Source organism: Ictidomys tridecemlineatus, chromosome 4, assembly GCF_052094955.1.
Source record: "Ictidomys tridecemlineatus isolate mIctTri1 chromosome 4, mIctTri1.hap1, whole genome shotgun sequence".
NCBI lineage: Eukaryota > Metazoa > Chordata > Mammalia > Rodentia > Sciuridae > Ictidomys > Ictidomys tridecemlineatus.
The window spans coordinates 200,424,303-200,441,911 of record NC_135480.1 but is presented as its reverse complement, the minus strand read 5'-3'; the positions used below and the strand labels follow the sequence as shown (position 1 = coordinate 200,441,911).

General features: G+C 35.5%; 1 protein-coding gene and 1 long non-coding RNA gene across 8 annotated transcripts in view; one reads left to right on the top strand and one right to left on the bottom strand.

Annotated features, from left to right (window-relative positions):
* Nr6a1 (nuclear receptor subfamily 6 group A member 1) overlaps window positions 1–17,609 on the top strand; it is a 229,022-nt gene that overhangs the window by 32,153 nt on the left and 179,260 nt on the right. For all 6 annotated transcript variants that reach the window (XM_021723529.3, XM_078048188.1, XM_040286303.2 and 3 more), the window contains exon 2: window positions 15,393–15,434. In XM_021723529.3, coding sequence (XP_021579204.1) covers window positions 15,393–15,434 — 42 coding nt within the window. The remainder of the gene's footprint in view (window positions 1–15,392; window positions 15,435–17,609) is intronic.
* Window positions 1–17,609, bottom strand: part of LOC110597741 (uncharacterized) — an 83,901-nt gene that overhangs the window by 5,035 nt on the left and 61,257 nt on the right. The gene's annotated exons all lie outside the window — the stretch shown is intronic.

Below are 17,609 nucleotides of genomic sequence, written 5' to 3'. Positions count from 1 at the left end.
ATTTTTTGTACTTGTAAATGGACAGAATGCCTTTATTTTATGTTTATTTTAATGTGGTGCTGAGGATCAAAACTAGTACCTAGGCAAGTGCTCTGTCTGAGCTGCAGCCCCAGCCCATAGAATGCATTTTGACACATTGTACACAAATGGAGCACAATTTCTCCTTTCTCTGGCTGAACATAGTGCAGGGTCACACTGGGTAGTGTAATCATACATGTATATAGGGTAATAATGTCTGTCTCATTTCACTGTCCTTCCCATCCTCGTAACTGCTCCCCTCCATTGCTCCTCTCTGCACAGTCCAAAGTTTTTTCACTCCCCCATTATGGATTAGCATCTACTTATCAGAGAAAACATTTGGTTTTTTGGAATTGGCTTTTTTGGCTTAGCATAATATTCTGCAGCTCCATCCATTTACCTGCAAATGCCATAATTTCATTCTTCTTTAAGGCTGAGTAATATTCTGTTGTGTATATGTACCACATTTTCTTTATTCATTCATCTGTTGAAGGTCATCTAAGTTATTTCCATAGTTTAGCTATTGTGAATTGAGCTGCTGTCAACATTGATGTGGCTGCATCTCTATAATGTGCTGATTTTAAGTCCTTTGTGTATAAACCAAATCAATAAATCAAGGAGTGGGGTGACTGGGTCAAATCGTGGTTCCATTCAAAGTTTTCTGAGGAATCTCCATACTGTTTTCCATAGTGATTGCACCAATTTGCAGTCTCACCAGCAGTGTATGAGTGTACCTTTTCCACCACAATCTTGCCAACATTTATTATTGGCTGTATTCTTGATTGCCATTCTGACAGGAGTGAGATGAAATCTTAGAGTAGTTTTGATTTGCATTTCTGTAATTGCTTGAACTGTTAAACACTTTTTCATATATTTGTTGATCATTTGTATTTCTTCTGTGAAGAAGTCTCTGTTCAGTTCCTTAGCCCATTTATTGATTGGATTATTATTATTTTTTGGTCTTAAGTTTTTTGAGTTCTTTATATTTCATAGAAATTATGCTTTATTGGAAGTGCATGTAGTAAAGATTTTCTCCCAATCTGTAGGCTCTCTCCTCACATTATTGTTTCCTTTGCTTAGAAGAAGCATTTTAATTTGAATCCATCCCATTTATTGATTATTGATTTTACTTCTTGTGCTTTAGGAGTCTTATTAAGGAAGTCAGAGCCTTGGCTGATGTGGTGAAATTTAGGGCCTATTTTTTCTTCTATGAGTTGCAGGGTCTCTGTTCTACTGCCTAAGTCTTTGATTCGCTTTGAGTAGATTTTTGTGCAGGGTGAGAGTTAGAGGTTTAATTTCATTTTGCTACATATGAATTTCCACTTTTTGCCAGCACCATTTGTTGAATAGGCTATCTTTTTTCCAGTGAATGTTTTTGGCATCCTTGTCTAATATGAGATAACAGTGTGTTTTGTGGGTTTGTCTCTGTGTCCCCTATTCTGTACCATTGGTTTACAAGTCTATTTTGATGCCAATACCATGCTGTTTTGTTACTATAGCGCTGTAGTGCCAAAGGCCAATGTCTCGGCTTGGTACCAGAATCACAAGGCACTCACAGCTTTGTAGGTTCAAACAGCAATTCTTTATTCCCGCTCTCACACCGCCTCCACACAGGTCCAGGGGCAAACTCGTTCTGCTGTCTGCCGGCACAATCCACCTACTCCACGAGGCTATCTCCAAATCCCATTTTAATCTCACGAGAACTCAACGGGAACAAGCAGCAGGAACACCCTAATCCCAGCAATAATCTTCAACCGCCAACTTCCCTAAAACCTATTATCTTAAACTGGCAACGCCTTAAACTCAAGGAGCCGGTTACTTCCTCAAACCTGATCAGCTCTAAACCCGGATCCGCCTTGGTCCTTGAGCAAGGTCACCTTATTAAAGCATGCATGCAATGTCCCATCGAATGTCCTCTAAGCAGCATGGGGTACGCTTGGCAAGGAAATTTCGATGCGTCATTCCTACTTGGTAATGGCCCTCAGCACTGTAGTATAGTTTAAGTTCTGGTATTGTGATGCCTCCTGCTTCACTTTTTCTTGCTAGGGACTGCTTTAGCTATTCTGGGTCTCTTGTTTTTCCAAATAAATTTCATGATTGCTTTTTCTATTTCTATGAAGAATGTCATTGGGATTTTAATAGGAATTGCATTAAATCTGTATAGCACTTTTTATAGTATGGCTATTTTGACAATATTAATTCTGCCTATCCTGAAGCAGAGAGATCTTTCCATCTTCTGAGGTTTTTTCTTCAATTTCTTTCTTTATTCTGTAGTTTTTATTGTAGAGGTCTTTTTACCTCTTTTGTTAGATTTATTCCCAGGTATTTTATTTATTCATTTTTTTGAGGCTATTGTGAATGGAGTAGTCTTTCTAATTTCTCTTTCAGTGGATTCATCACTGATGTATAGGAATGCGTTTGATTTATATGTGTTGATTTTATATCCTTTTACTTTGCTGGATTCATTTATTAGTCCTAGAAGTTTTCTGGTGGTAATTTTTGAACAGAACATCCAAGAATTATGGGATAACAAAAGACCAAATTTAAGAATTATTGGAATAGATGAAGGAGTAGAGATACAAAGCAAAGGAATGCACAATCTTTTCAATGATTAATAGCAGAAAATTTCCCAAACCTAAAGAATGGAATAGATAAATACAAGAGGCTTACAGGACCTTAAATGTACAAAATTACAGCAGACCCATAACAAGACACATTATAATACACAGAATAAAGATAAAATCTTAAAGCATGTGAGGAAAAAAATCAAATTATATATGGGGGAAACCAATTTAGATCTCAACTGAATTCTCAACCCAGAGCCTCAAAGCTAGGAGGTCCCGGAATAATATATTTCAAGCTCTGAAAGAAAATGGATGCCACCCAAGAATTTTATATCCAGCAAAATTAAGTTTCAGATTTGAAGATGAAATTAAAACATTCCATGATAAACAAAAATTTAAAAATCCACAGCTAGAAAGCCTACACAACAGAGCTATTTTCTTTTCTTTTTTTTTAAATTAATTTTTTAAAAAATATTTATTTTTTAGGTGTAGATAGACACAACACAATGCCTTTATTTTTATGTGGTGCTGAGAATCGAACCCAGGTCCCGCCCTGCTAGGTGAGCACTCTACTGCTGAGCCATAATCCCAGCCCAATAGAACATTTTCAACAAAATGTTCCATGAGGATGAAGTGAAAAAAAAAGTGAAAACCAGCAAAGGGATGATCTGCTTTTTGATGTTGATTTGTTCTTTTTCTAGGGATCTGAGATATAATACTAAGTCATTTATTTGTTGACTTTTTATTCTTTTTAATGAATGAGTTCAATGCAATGAACTTTCCTCTTAGCTCTGCCTTTATAGTGTCCCAGAGATTTTGATATGTTGTTATCACTGTTCTCATTTACCTCTAAGTATTTTTTATTTCCTCCTTGATTTCTTCTGCTATCCATTTGTCATTCAGTAGCGTGTTATTTGTTCTCCAGGTGTTGGAGTAGCTTCTATTTTTTATTTTATCATTGATTTATAGTTTTATTCTGTTGTGATCTGATAGAATGCAGGGTAGTATTTCTGTTTTTTGTGTTTGCTAAGAGTTGCTTTGTGGTCATTTTAGAGAAGGATCCATGTGCTGCCAAGAAGAAAGTATATTCACTAGATGATGGATGAAATATTGTATATAATCTGTTAAATCTAAATTATTGATTGTATTATTTTAGTTCTGTAGTTTCTTTGTTTAGTTTTTGTTTGGAGGATCTGTCCAGTGGTGAGAGAGATTTGTTAAAGTCACTTAGTATTATTGTGTTATGTTCTTTTTGATTCTACATAGATGTTTCATTGTTTGGGGCATATATGTTTATGATTGATATGTCTTATTTGACGTATGATTCCCTTAAGCAGTGTGAAATATTCTTCATTAACCCTTCTGATTAACTTTGGCTTGAAGTCCATTTTATCTGATATGAGGATGGATACCCCTGCTTGTTTATGCAGTTTATGTGAGTGATATGTTTTTTCCCCCAAAATGTTGAATTTATTTATTTCTGTAATTTAAGCCCATGAGTGTCATGCTAATGAGTTGAAAAGGAGGAATTAATAGGATTTTTGAGTGGATCAGGAAGTTTAAATTCTGAGAGGACAGTTTTAATAGTTTAGAATTCTAGGGTGATTAGAAGATTTCAGTTAGGTCTATAGAGATTAAAGAGAGGATGACTGAGATGGGAATTTGGGGAAGGTTAAATAGGTGCCTAGGAATGATCCCTGGGAATCTTTATTGGGGACTGAGAATTAGTGGTACCTAGAAACCTGACTGGGGATACAAGAAGCAGGTTTCAGAGAGAAAGTAACAGTTTGACATCTTGAATTTGACAGTAGGCAGTTTGACAGATGGGTCTGTGATTCAGAAGAGTCTCATCTGGAAGTTTTTGTGTGTGGGGTCAACAGTTGGGAAATGCAAATGAAACCATGTGTGTCAGTGGGACCATCCAACCCATGGTGAGACAGTAGTGTGTCTGTACCAGAATAGGCCTTGATTTGCTTGATTTCATTTAGGAATCAATGTGCCAGACAGGACCTACATAATTCTCATCTTTTTTTATGATTGCCTCTGGGGAAAATATTTGCTGGTGCGGGTAAGGACATCCAGAAGGTATATATGGCTTGCTGAGTTTTATTGATAGTCTCTATTTATTTATTTATTTATTGATTGATTGATTGTTGTTGATAGACATTTATTTGTATGCAGTGCTGAGAATCCAACCCAGTGCCTCACATGTGCCAGACAAAATCCGATACAGCTGAGCCACAGTCCCAGCCCTTCTGTCTTTATTTGCATCTTATTTTCATGCTTATTAGTTTGATTCAAGTGCTACTTTTGCCATTAAGGCTTTTCTAGTTTTCCCTAGAAAGAAATAAGAAGGACTGTTTGTCCTTGTATCCAATAACTTTTCTGTTTTCTCTAGCAAGTGATCACAGTCTAGGGATAACCAGATTTATTCAGCATTGTTTCCCTTTTGTAATCTACTATAGTGCCCTGTCCATTGAAAACACTAGATTCATATTAATGGAATTTAATTTTGGAATATGGAAAGTTTGAGTATCTAAGAAAAACAGTTCTTCTCCTTAATCCTGTTTGTGTAATACCCTTTGTATTTGTGGAGTGTCTTCTGTCTTAACTCATCAAATTTGAATAGTCTTAAAATTTCTTTTCAAAATTATTTCACAGATATAATTAACTAGTTTTACTTCAGATTTGAAGGTTTCTAGTGCGCAAGGTAAAAGAAGTTGTATCTTTTTGTTGCCACACAATGGATTTCTGAAGTTGGTAGATGATATTGAGCTTTAGATATTAATGACCAACCTAGTATTCTGAAAGAATCCTATTTCTAAAACGATGGTAACATAAAATTCAATGGAGAATGTCTTGCATTTTCTTTTTATTCTGTTGAGGTGTGTGTTTTTAAGAGTTTACTCAATTCATCTTGTTTTGAGGATTTAAAAAGTGTACATTTCTGCATATAAATATAATAAATGTTTTTTGTTTTTGTCTTGGTGTTTGAATCCAGGTATGCTTTACCACTGAGCTACATATCCTCAGTCCTTTTTTTTTTTTTTTAAATTTCAAGACAGGGTCCTGCTAAGTGCTGAGGCTCTCACTAAGTTGCTGAAGTTGGCCTCTGACTTGTGATCTTCTGTCTCACCCTCCTGAGTTGCTGGGATTATAGGCATGATCGGCGAAAGAGTTATACTTTTAGTCAGAAAAATTTGATGGAAGAAAAGGTAGCAGAATACAACAGTCACTAATATGCCATTATGTAAAAATGTGAGTGTGTAACCGATGTGATCCTGCAATTTGTATTTGGGGTAAAAAATGGGAGTTCATAACCCAATTGAGTCAAATGTATGAAAGATGATATATCATGAGCTTGGTAATGTTTTGAACAACCAATAAAAACAAACAAACAAACAAAAAAACCAAAAAAAAAAAAATCAAACAGTCTAAAAAAAAAGAAAAATTTGATGGAAGAAATCAGCCATAACATTCATGCTTAGAGATGATCATTGGGAAATGATACCAAAATGTGTTTTGTCATATATAGGTGTTAGAATATAGCTGAACTCACTTTGAGGAATACAATTTAATATTACACTTTAAAATATGACATTATATGATACTGGCCCATTATAGACTCTTAATAAATACCTCATTGAATAGTTATTCCTAATTTATTCCCTTGGGGTTGAATTTTTAGGTGCTTCCAATTGTGTACTCTTTTCTTTATTTCTGTCTTAGATTTCTAGGGTGGATTTAAACGGACATTTTAAAGGCTTTTCATGCATCAATTTTCATATAGAGGTTTTTAAAGGAATTAAAAATAAAATTCTGCCACTTGTGGGTCATATCTACTCCTTTCTAATGAATTCCCCCCCACCCCCCGCAAAGTTGGCTGGCTTCTACTGTTTCATCACACCATCTGTTGAGGACGGTTTAGGGCACTTTCTGAAATGACTTCATAAGTTTTCTGACCATGTTCAAACAAACTCCTTGGCATGTGAGGAACTTCCCCTCCACCCCCAGTTTTTGAAATGACAGCCCCCAAGAAACCAAAAACCAAAAAATAAACAAAAACAAAAAACTTCACTCTTCCCCAATCCTGCTGGGAACATTTGAGTTTTCCAAAAGGTGCTGTTAGCAGGGATAGGGTGTACCTCAGTGGTAGAACACTTGCTTTGCCTAGCATGCCTAAGGCCCTGGGTTCAATACCCAATATTGAAAAAAAAAAAAAAAAGGCAGCAGTTAATGGTTGCTTCTGACATGGACATCTTGGATTATTCAAGAAGAGGCTTTGCTGTCATGAGTGTGAGGATTTGGTCTTCAAAATTATGCCAAATTCCCCTCTTCTGGTTGTTGCAAAGTATGTACTATGCAAAGGTAGGGGTTTATTAGTTAAGATGTCTTCAAGTTGATTTTGATTGCTGTGTCTTTTTTTTTTTCCTTATAAAGTAGTCTCTTTAAACTTATAAGATGGAAATGATAGTATCTCTTTTTTCAGTAAGAATTCACATAAAGCTTCAGGTTGATCATTGGTGTGTAGTAAAGATTCAATAAATAGCAGCTGACAGATTGTTTTATACATTTTTGTATGTATACATTTTGAAATTTCTTTAACTTTCAAGTGGAATATGAAATTATCACCAACCCCTTTTGTTCCTCCAGAGAACCAGAAATTGTAAATGAAAAATGTCAAAGATGGGCTGGGGTTGTAGCTCAGTTGGTAGAGTGCTTGCCTCATATGCACAAAGCCCTGAGTTCAATCCCCAGCACCACCAAAAAAAAAAAAAAAAAAAAAAAAAGTCAAAGGCTCATCAGTATACATGCATGCAGTTTTCTGAGAAATCCCTGTACTATTTTCCCCATGGAAACACTACTGACCTCTGACTCATCAGATTGTAAATTGTTTTTTTTTTTTTTTAACCTTCTGATTCTGTAGCCGCAGCCTTGAATCTGTGTACTGTTTTTTTTTTTTTTTTTATGGAATGTTTTAAAATTGAAATGTCATAATCTTTAGCTGGCTATTCTGCCTTCATCTACTTTCAAGGTTATGATTACAAAGCTAGAAGTCTGAAAAATAATATAAAAGGTGATATAGGTTGATCAGAGAGAAGTCATTAATGTTTCCATAGAAATATAGGCAGTTTTATAAACTTCATTTATGCTGAGCAAATATGTGGGCATAATAGATTTTATAATTAAGACTCCTTGACACACTCCTACATCTCTGCTTTTTTTTTTTTTTCCCTTAGATTTCATATTAAGAAAATGACATTAGGGCTGGGGCTGTTGCTCAGTGCCAAAGCACTTGCCTAGTACATATGAGGCACTGGGTTTGATCTTCAGCACCACATAAAAATTAACAAATAAAATAAAGGCATTCTGTCCATCTACAACCTCAAAAAAATAAAAAATAAAAAGAAAATGACATTAGGAAAAGAACATTTTTTATTGCAGTTAAAATTTATTTTTAGTTGTAGATAAACACAATACCTTTATGTATTTTTATGTGGTGCCGAGGATAGAACACTGCCTCACATGTGCTAGGCAGGCATTCTACCACTGAGCCATAATGCAAGCCCTTTATTGAAGTTTTAAAAATGTGACCTTGACATTTGTAAAGGTGGAGAAGGGGAAATATTACTTGAAGCTCTTCCAGCCAACTTTTGCTGTGTGGACTCCTGGTGCTAGGTCTTTGCATTCAAAAAAATCTATTTTCTGGATCTTGAAGTATGGTTTGTCAGTTGCCTATGAAAAACAAAACTAATGGTCCAAGTGGTGCCTCATTCCATGAGTAGAAAGGCAAGAGGCAGATGTGAATTTAATGCTTAGCCAATCCAAAGAAAAGGGGTCTTGTATTTGCTTGGGTCTGGAGCTAGCTTGTAGGCATTAACTCAGCTATATCCCAGACTGTGGTCTGACTAGCTGATGTTACAGAAATGGAAAAAAAGAAAAAAAAAAAAAAAAAAGGGAAGCCACATTTCTTCTTAGCATATACCCAAGCCATGCATAGTACATAAGCCACCTAGAATGTGGAAGGGGTTGGAGGAGGACTGTAAAAATTGGGAAGAGTTCCTAGATTTAAGGAGTTGTGGATGGTTTACCATGTTTCTTGGCTAACAACAAGAAAGCTTTTGTATTTTTTTTAAAAACTCTGTGTGCTTTAGTTTCCTGGTTGAAATTTTAGAGCCACTGTATTGAAATAGAGTTGGGCTGGTATTATTCTACTTCCTTAGCTATATCTGTATTTTTAGTTACTATTGCCATAGGATAAAAGCCAAAAACTCATGTATAGTAGTTAAAATGTCTTTATGCTAAGGCCCTGCTAGCCCTCTACTCAAATCAGATTGTCAGGTAACATTCTGCTTCTGCTGTCCATTCCTTTTACATGCTGCTTCCTCAGAATATATATGTCTCAGAAATATCCCTGTTTGTCTTGTGAATGCTTGTTTTCCTCCCCATACTCCTGACCCCATGATTACTGCTTTTTCACTCTCACTAATATTGATCATAGCAACTGAGCACTTTCACTGACTTTAAGTGCATCATATCACTGAATCTTCATAATAGTCTACAGAAAACAAAATTGTCTCTTCGAGGTCACTTTCACAATACAATTATTAAGTAATAGTTTCAGTGTTTGGATCTATTTTGCTATAAAAAATTATGGTCTTATTACTCTGTACTTGTTCATATGTCCCCATACAGTTAGTTTTTTTCAGAAATATTGTTTGATGTTTTTTCACTAGGCATTATTATATATTTTTTTATTGTGGTAAAATATACATAGCATACAATTTACCACTTTAATTTTTTTTAGAGAGATAATTTTTAATATTTATTTTTTAGTTTTCGGCGGACACAACATCTTTGTTTATATGTGGTGCTGAGGCTTGAACTCGGGCCGCACGCATGCCAGGCTAGCGCGCTACCGCTTGAGCCACATCCCCAGCCCCCATTTTAATTTTTTTAATGTAATTTTTTTTTGGTTTTAGTTGGATACAATACCTTTATCTTATTTATTTATCTGTGGTGCTGAGGATTTAACGGGCCTCGAATGTGCTAGGTGAGCGCTATACCACTGAGCCACAACCCCAGCCCTTTCTTACCATTTAACTTTCTAAATGTACAGTATAGTTACATTATGAACATTCACATTATTGGGCTCTCCAACTATTTTGGCCTGTACTCCACTGGACTGTTTATTCTTTGGTAGTTAGTTATTCATGTTCTAGGCCCCAGGCTTGCTACAGCATGGGTAAATACTTAACATTTCTTGGAGTGAGTGACTGCATTTGCAGGCTGATGGATATATTATTCTGATAATAACTGATACAGCCATCTATAATTATAAGTCAGATAGCAAATAATTCTACCTTATGCATTTCCATATTACAAACTGCAACAGAATTCAAAACACTTGACCTGATAACATCTAGAAGGATGGGTGACTTTTAGACTTTCATTGTCCAATAGTATGATCTCTAGCCTTATGTGGCTATTTAAATTAATTAAGGGTAATGTTAAAAATTCAGTTTCTTGGACAGTATAGCTATATAACATTTCCTTTATGATAAAACTTTCTATTGGACAGCACTGTTCTAGACCTTTAAAGCTGAGAAACTCACTTTCTCTTTCAATTTGTTTAACTCATTGTGGTTGCAAAGTTATTTACCATCATTGTCTTTTGGAGAAACAGTTCTTCAAGCATTTACTAAGCAACCTTTCTTGGGACATGGTAACCTTCCTCAGTCCTGAGGCTACAGCTGTAGTTGGAGCTGAGACTAGATCCAGCTGAAGGAAGATAACATAGTTTCACTGGAGACCTAATTAAGATTAGGTGAGAATTGATAAAACTGATCAGAGCTGGTTGGTCCAGAAAGGACCAACATGTGACTATTGTATATCAGTAGAAATCCTGGGTAAAGTGGGTTTTTTTTTTTTTTTAGGGGAGCCAAAAAAATAAATTTCTAGATTCTTAGGTTTTAGAGAATTTGGGTTCTAATGGGCCTGATCATGATGTGGTATAGAAAGCACAGAAGCCTGTGGGAGCATAGAAGAGGAGCACAAAACTAAACAGAGTAAATCAAAATCTTTTTTTGATAATTGACTATTTTATTCTTGGAAGCCTGGGTTCATTTTTACTTTATTTATTTGTTTATTTTTTGGGGTACTGGGGATTGAGCCCAGGTGTGCTTTACACACTGAGTTAATCCCCAGTCCTTTTTTTTTTCTTTAAGAATTTAACCTTTATTTATTTGTTGTTGTTTATTTGTTTTTATGTGGTTCTGAGGATCGAACCTAGGGACTCAACTGTCCTAGGCCAGTGCTCTACCTCTGAGACACAACTCCAGCCCCATCCCCAGTCCTTTTAATTTTTTTTCTTGGGACCTACTCTCACTAAGTTGCTTAGGACCTTGCTAAATTGCTGAGGCTGGCATTGAACTTATAATCCTCCTGTCTTAGCCTGCCAAGTCTCTGGGAATACAGGTATTTGCCACTGTACCTGGCTTCTGGTTCACTTTAAAAAAATTTTTTTTTTTTAGACATTGATGGAGTTTTATTTTATTAATTTATTTATATGCAGTGCTGATAATAGAACCCAAGTGCCTCACACATGCTAGACAAGCACTGTACCACTCAACCACAACCCCAGCTCCCTAGTCACTTTTATATCTCACATTGAAAACAATATAAAACTTGAGGGGCTGGGGTTGTGGCTCAGTGGCAGAGTGCTTGCCTTGTACATGTGAGGCACTGGGTTTGATTCTTAGCACCACATAAAAATAAATAAAATAAAGATATTGTGTCCATGTATAACTAAAAAATATTTAAAAAACAATATAAAACTTGAATTGCAGTGGTTTGGGTGAAATATTCTATCTTGCATTTAATTAAAATATTTAAATTTCAAACTTGTAGATTATTTTAATGTTTCTATGATCTTGAAACCAGTTTTCCCTCCCTTTAGAAAAGCTAAGTTCTAATTTACTGTTTCTATGAGGCCTAACCCAAACTGTGTATAGCAGGGGCAAGACTGAGGAGACCTGATCTGAGTCTGATCTTAGAGTGGTGATTAGAGGTGGGTTTAGTTGGAGAAGATAGCATGTGCAAAGGAATGGATGCTGAAGAACATACTGAATTCAGGGAGCCTCAGTGTACTTCATTATGGATAGAGTGTACACTGTTGTTTGGGATGTGGTGAAAAGCAAGAAATAAAGTTGAAATGGTAGGCAGATTATGAAGGGGACGGACACACACACACACACACACACACACACACACACTTATATCACCAGCCCTTTATCTTGAGACCTAGTCTCATTAAGTTGTTTAGGGCTTTTCTAAGTTGCTGAGGCTGGCATTGAATTTGCAATCCTCCTGTCTCAACTATAATATGTGTGTGTGTGTGTGTGTGTGTGTGTGTGTGTGTGTGTGTGTGTAATGTGTGTTTGAATAGAATTATAGAATTTATCTTTTAAGGGTCTCACCCTAACTCTCACTGTGGACTGCTCAATTTCAAAATATACTGAGTAACTAGGATCCAATGCTCATTTGTCCTATACCACCTTCCTCTAGTCAGAATAAATCAAAACGTTCCTTCTGGTTGTGATGGTGCATGCTTGTAATCCCAGCAATTTTGGGAGATTGAGATAGGAGGATGGACTCCCTGCTCCAAAATAAAACTTGAAAAGGACTGAATGTAACTCAAGAAGTAGAGCATCCCTGGGTTCAATGCCCAGTACTGTGGTAATTAATAAATGAATACATATAAAACATTCCTTGAGTTAACATTGACTTCAATTTTTAAGATACATTATAAAGCATAGTTTAGCTATTGTTTTAGGCCTGAATTTGTTGATGGTCATGACCCATAGCCTTTATTTGTTTACATTTGGAAAAAGTTACTCAAAAGTTTTAACTGTTTCTCCTAAGTAGTTTTGTAGTTAAAAAAAAAAAAATCGGTGACTCTAATCTGTCACTGTAGCCAGTCACAGTCTAAGGAGTCATTGGTCTTTTTGTCAGATGCCTATTAGGAGAAACTTGTCAATTGAACCTTCTCTTGTATTAAAGAGGGTTCCTTAACTTCAATGCATTCATTGATCACTTACATATACTCACCAAATCATAGCAGATAAACATGATGGCTATTTTTCATCCCCATTTCAGGAGGTAGGCTTAGGGTGGTTAATTAAACAGTGGCAAATCACACTGTAACTTCAGATATCTTGTGTGTACAATGAATTCATGATATTTTAGGAATATATTTGTGTTTCTTGTTGGAAAGCAATTTAGGGTCCCAGCTAGAGACCATGGATTTGTGATAATATTTTCTAATATGTTTAATGTAGTGTATTCTGTGAAGCAGATGGCATTGGGGGGATATTTTATATGCTTATTGGGATTAGGTGTCTGCTTTCTACTGAATAATTGATACTTTTTGCCTTTGAATTGAACCTACCTGAAGAAGTCCATTTGGGATTATGTCTAGCAGTGGTTTGCATCCTTTTAGGAACAAACAAAAGAATTTTGCTAGCTAGATCTGGTTGCTGAAGTCTGGGTAGATTCTGCTTGGGATTGGTAACCAAATCTGCCCATTGCACTGATTTAGAAATGTGTGGTTTGTAGGTAGAATTATGTTGTTTTCTATAAAAATCAGAGATATTCTTAGCTGATTATCTCAGGATGAGATGGTGGAAATGTGGACATCAGTTACCGAGTTCCATAATTAGAACATTTTGTGACTCTTGAAGAAATTTATTTCAGGTAAAATATAGAGACCTTTCCTCAGGGAGTAGCAAACATCTTGAATCATCACATCAAATAGTTTTAAAGCTGAAAATATAAAAACAGGTTTTAAGGATTAGAGTGGTTACCTAAGGTGACATTATTAGGGTTCCATTCAATGTCATGAATGGCTCAGTAGTTGCCCTTTTATGATGAACACTTTGTCCCCACAGTCACAGCATCAAATTGAATGGATCCCTAGGAATTAGTTAGCAGTAGCTCACATATGTTGAGCTCTGTAAGTACTGTGCAAAGTCTTTACATGCACTATCTCATTTAATCCTTTTAATACCCATATGAGATAGCTGCTGTTGTCAATCCCAGTTTATAGGAAGGATAGGGTCAGTCATATGGACGTGGGAGTGGAAGTCTCCAAAGAAAAATTAGGGTGCCATTAACAGAAGGAGGGAATGATTGCTAGGCAGATTAAAGCAATAGATGTCATTATTATCAATAATGAGCATTATTAGTATTTTTTTTGTTTTTGAGTTACCTTCTCTTTATGATCAGTCTAGTTGCTTTGAGTTCAGAATGCTTCAGAAGGAACATTAAGCTTTGTCCTTTGTTGATATTTCTAATATAGATGTTTTATTTAGGGTTGGGGAGGTAGCTTAGTTGGTAGGGTGCTTATCTTACATCCACAAGGGTTCAATGCCCAGCACCACAAAAAAATGAAAGAAAAAAATTACTATGACATAGATGTTTTATTTAATGTCTATAATCTGAGGCCCATAGTAGGCAGTGACTTGCCTCAGGTCATATAACTAAAAGTGACTGGAGTTAATCTGTTGGGGGTGGTATCTGTCTTTCCCATTGTCCTTTCATACCTTCCCGTGATATCACTCTGTTTTTAGGTCAGTTATGGATTAGGAGAATGAGTATTCTCTGTTTTAATTCTGGCAGGATATTGAGTATTCAGTGAACGTGTAAATGATGAGTTAGTTATTTCCTCATTACCAGGTGCTGTGTCCGAATGTTTATCCTTCCCAAACTTGAATACATAAATTGAAATTCTTTTTTTTTTTTTAATTTTGGTTGTAGATGGACACAATGCCTTTGTTTATTTATTTTTATGTGATACTGAGGATTGAACCCAGTGTCTCACACGTGCTAGGCAAGCACTCTACCACTGAGCTACAACCCCAGTTCCCTCTTTTTTTTTTTTTTAAGTGCTGAGATTGAATTCAGTCATGTACTCTACTATTGAGGTACATCTCCAGTTCCTGAATAAATCTATAGATGATAGGCACCATGTTTTCATTTTGTACTGAGCCGGCTTTTCAAATTATAAAGGCAGGACCTGGGACAGGGATCCTGTCATGACGTCATTAACCCAGTCTAGTTTATAGTATTTTGTTATAGCAGCCTGAGTGGACTGATACCTGGAATCTCTCCAGGGATCTTCAAATTTCCATTATTTGTATGCAGAGAGACTTTAAAATGGCTCTGAGATGAGCTTTCCCAGGCTTCTCAGCTGTTCTCAGCAGCTTTAGAACTTTGTGGAGTTTCACATTCAGTCTCCTTTTTCAGGCCTTCCATACGCTGTCCAGGATGCCTCATTCTTTGCCACTCAGATATACCTCTAGCTTAAACAGTGCACTTACTATGGAAGAATTGCTTCCATGTGTATAAATGGGTCAAATTTTCAGCATCTGTGAAAATTTTAAATAAAATTGTTTTGTTTGATATTTGTTAGAAGCTCTTATTTCTTTCTTTGGGAAAGAATTTTTTTTTTTTTTAAGTAGAACATTACAGGTCTGAAATGAAGTGTAATTTTCCTATGTGTTTTTATTCTAACAGACATTGGCATGCTTACTCATAATTACTTGTGCTACTGCTTATTGAGCTCCTACTGTGTGATAAGTTGTGCTTAGCATTTTATATTGCTATTTCCCTAATCCTCCTTGCAACTGTGTAGTAAGTGCTGTTTTCTCCATTCTGAATTTCCCCCCCACTTTGATAATAGTTCATATTTGAAGTTAGCTTACAATAATTCACGAATCATAATCTTTTTTTCCTGTTCTTTCTCTTTAGGTTTCTGTCAGGATGAGTTGTCAGAGCTTGATCCAGGCACTAGTAAGTTCCAATTGTTACCCAATGTTTGTTGGTAAGGAAAGGATGTGTGTGTATGCTTTTAAATGTATAACTTAATATGTCATTGATAAACCTTCTATAGTTTGGCTCTTAATTTGTAATTATGGGAATGACATTCTGTATTTTCTAATGATGACTTTTCTTTTCCATATATATATTTTAAAAATATTTATTATTTATTTTAGGTGTAGTTGGACACAACACAATGCTTTCTATGAAATGAATAGATCCTGGCTATCCATATATTGTTTGATAGCTAGGATCTATTCATTTCATAGAAAGTTGGTTTGCTTCAAGTTTCTACTTAACACTAATCTCCTTGTTCTGTTCCTCATCCTCCTATGACACTGGCAACAACAACAAAAATGTATGCATTCTTATGTGCACATCTCAACCATATATCACAACTCATCTCTTTTCTAAAATATTGACTAGTTTTCACAGTTTATTTCAAAGAAAGATTATTTGTCATTTAAAAATTTATAATTGATAACTTTGTACCAGTTTAATTTGTAAAGCATTTGCATCTACATTCTTCAGGTTTAAGAGTTACCATTTCAAGATCTAATTAAATGATGATCAAAGATAATCATTTGTGTTTTTCATGCTACCAAAATGTACCACACAGTATTTTGGTAGTTCTGGGATATGGTATATAATTGTTAGAAATAAACACGAGCAAATCCACTGTGTATGGATATTTTGCTATATGAGAAAAGGTTAAATGATGATTTAGAGTAAGACTTCATGAGATGTCTAGAGTTATTTCTGGTGCTAGAACTTTTTAAAGGTAATGGGGTCATTTGTCACCAGTCTGCTCTTAAGGTAAGTGATAAAGTGGACCTTATACCATCCTGGCTATACCAACTCTGAGAGTATATGGACTTTTCATATTTTCCCATGTACCTTTGTAGTATAAATATCCATATTTGTTCAACTATTCTGAAACAAAATAAGGCCTATGGTACGTATCAAACAACAGGAAACAAAATTTGTCTTTTTGGAAGTCATAAAGTTCAGAATCCTTATTTTTTAAATTTTTTTGGTGAGGGGACAGTACTGGGGATTGAACCTAGTGAACCTTCACACATGCTATGTAAGCATTTTACAACTGAGTTACATTCCAAGCCCTTTTAAATTTATTTTGAGATAGGATCTTGATAAGTTGCCTAGGCTGGCCTTGAATTTGTGTTCTTTCTGCCTCAGCCTCCCAAGAAGCTGGAAAATATAGGCATGTGTCATGGTGCCTAGCTCAGTATTAGTTCTGTAATAGGTCATATATCCCCAGTATGCCAGTAAATGTGGGTAAATACATTACTTTCTTTCTGTCCTTCTCTTTCGAATAGCCTTAATAGGAGGAGGAAAAGGTAAATTCAGTTATTTTCTTGAGTCATTGTCCTTTCCTAGAAGAATTTTTGAGTGCTAGGAAGGATGTTGAGATACTATGTGATATTTCAGAAAATCATATATAAAACATACTAAATAAACTGAAAATTCATTTTATTAAACATTGTGTGTTCTCTTTGCTTCAGGCCCCATTCTAGGCTCAAGGGTTGTACAAATGATGAGCTCCTGCCCTCATCTTTTGACAGTCTTATGAAATATTTGAGAAGAGACTTTTCAAACCTTGAATTTAGGACATAGTACCCAAATTTATTTTCATTTTATGCACCTAGGAGCAACTGAAAGTAGCTCCTGCTATTTTTTGGGAAAGATCCTTGATCTCATAAAGATTATTGTTGAATTATTCTGCTTTCTGAGCCCAAGCATTTTTTTTTTGGTTCATTTAACATTTCTGTTTACAATTCCCAGCTAAATATGCTGATTTATAGACCTCTCCATTCCATGAGAAGGATATAATTTTATATATCAATTTAGAATGAAAGTCACCAAAAGTATCACTTTAAAAAAGTATTTAGTGTATATGGGTGGTATTATCAGTAATTCTTAAGTTTTTATCTTGGTGAAGTTAGTATTTTTATTCTTTCTCTTTGAAGAAATACATAAAGATCTTATTAACAATAAATAGGCAAAAATAAAATTTTATTGTCTTGGGGTACAATTAGGCATGCATTTTTCACGGGGGTGAGGGGTACCAGGGATTGAACCCAGATGTGCTTAACAAACTCTGAGCCACATCCCCAGCCCGTTTTAATA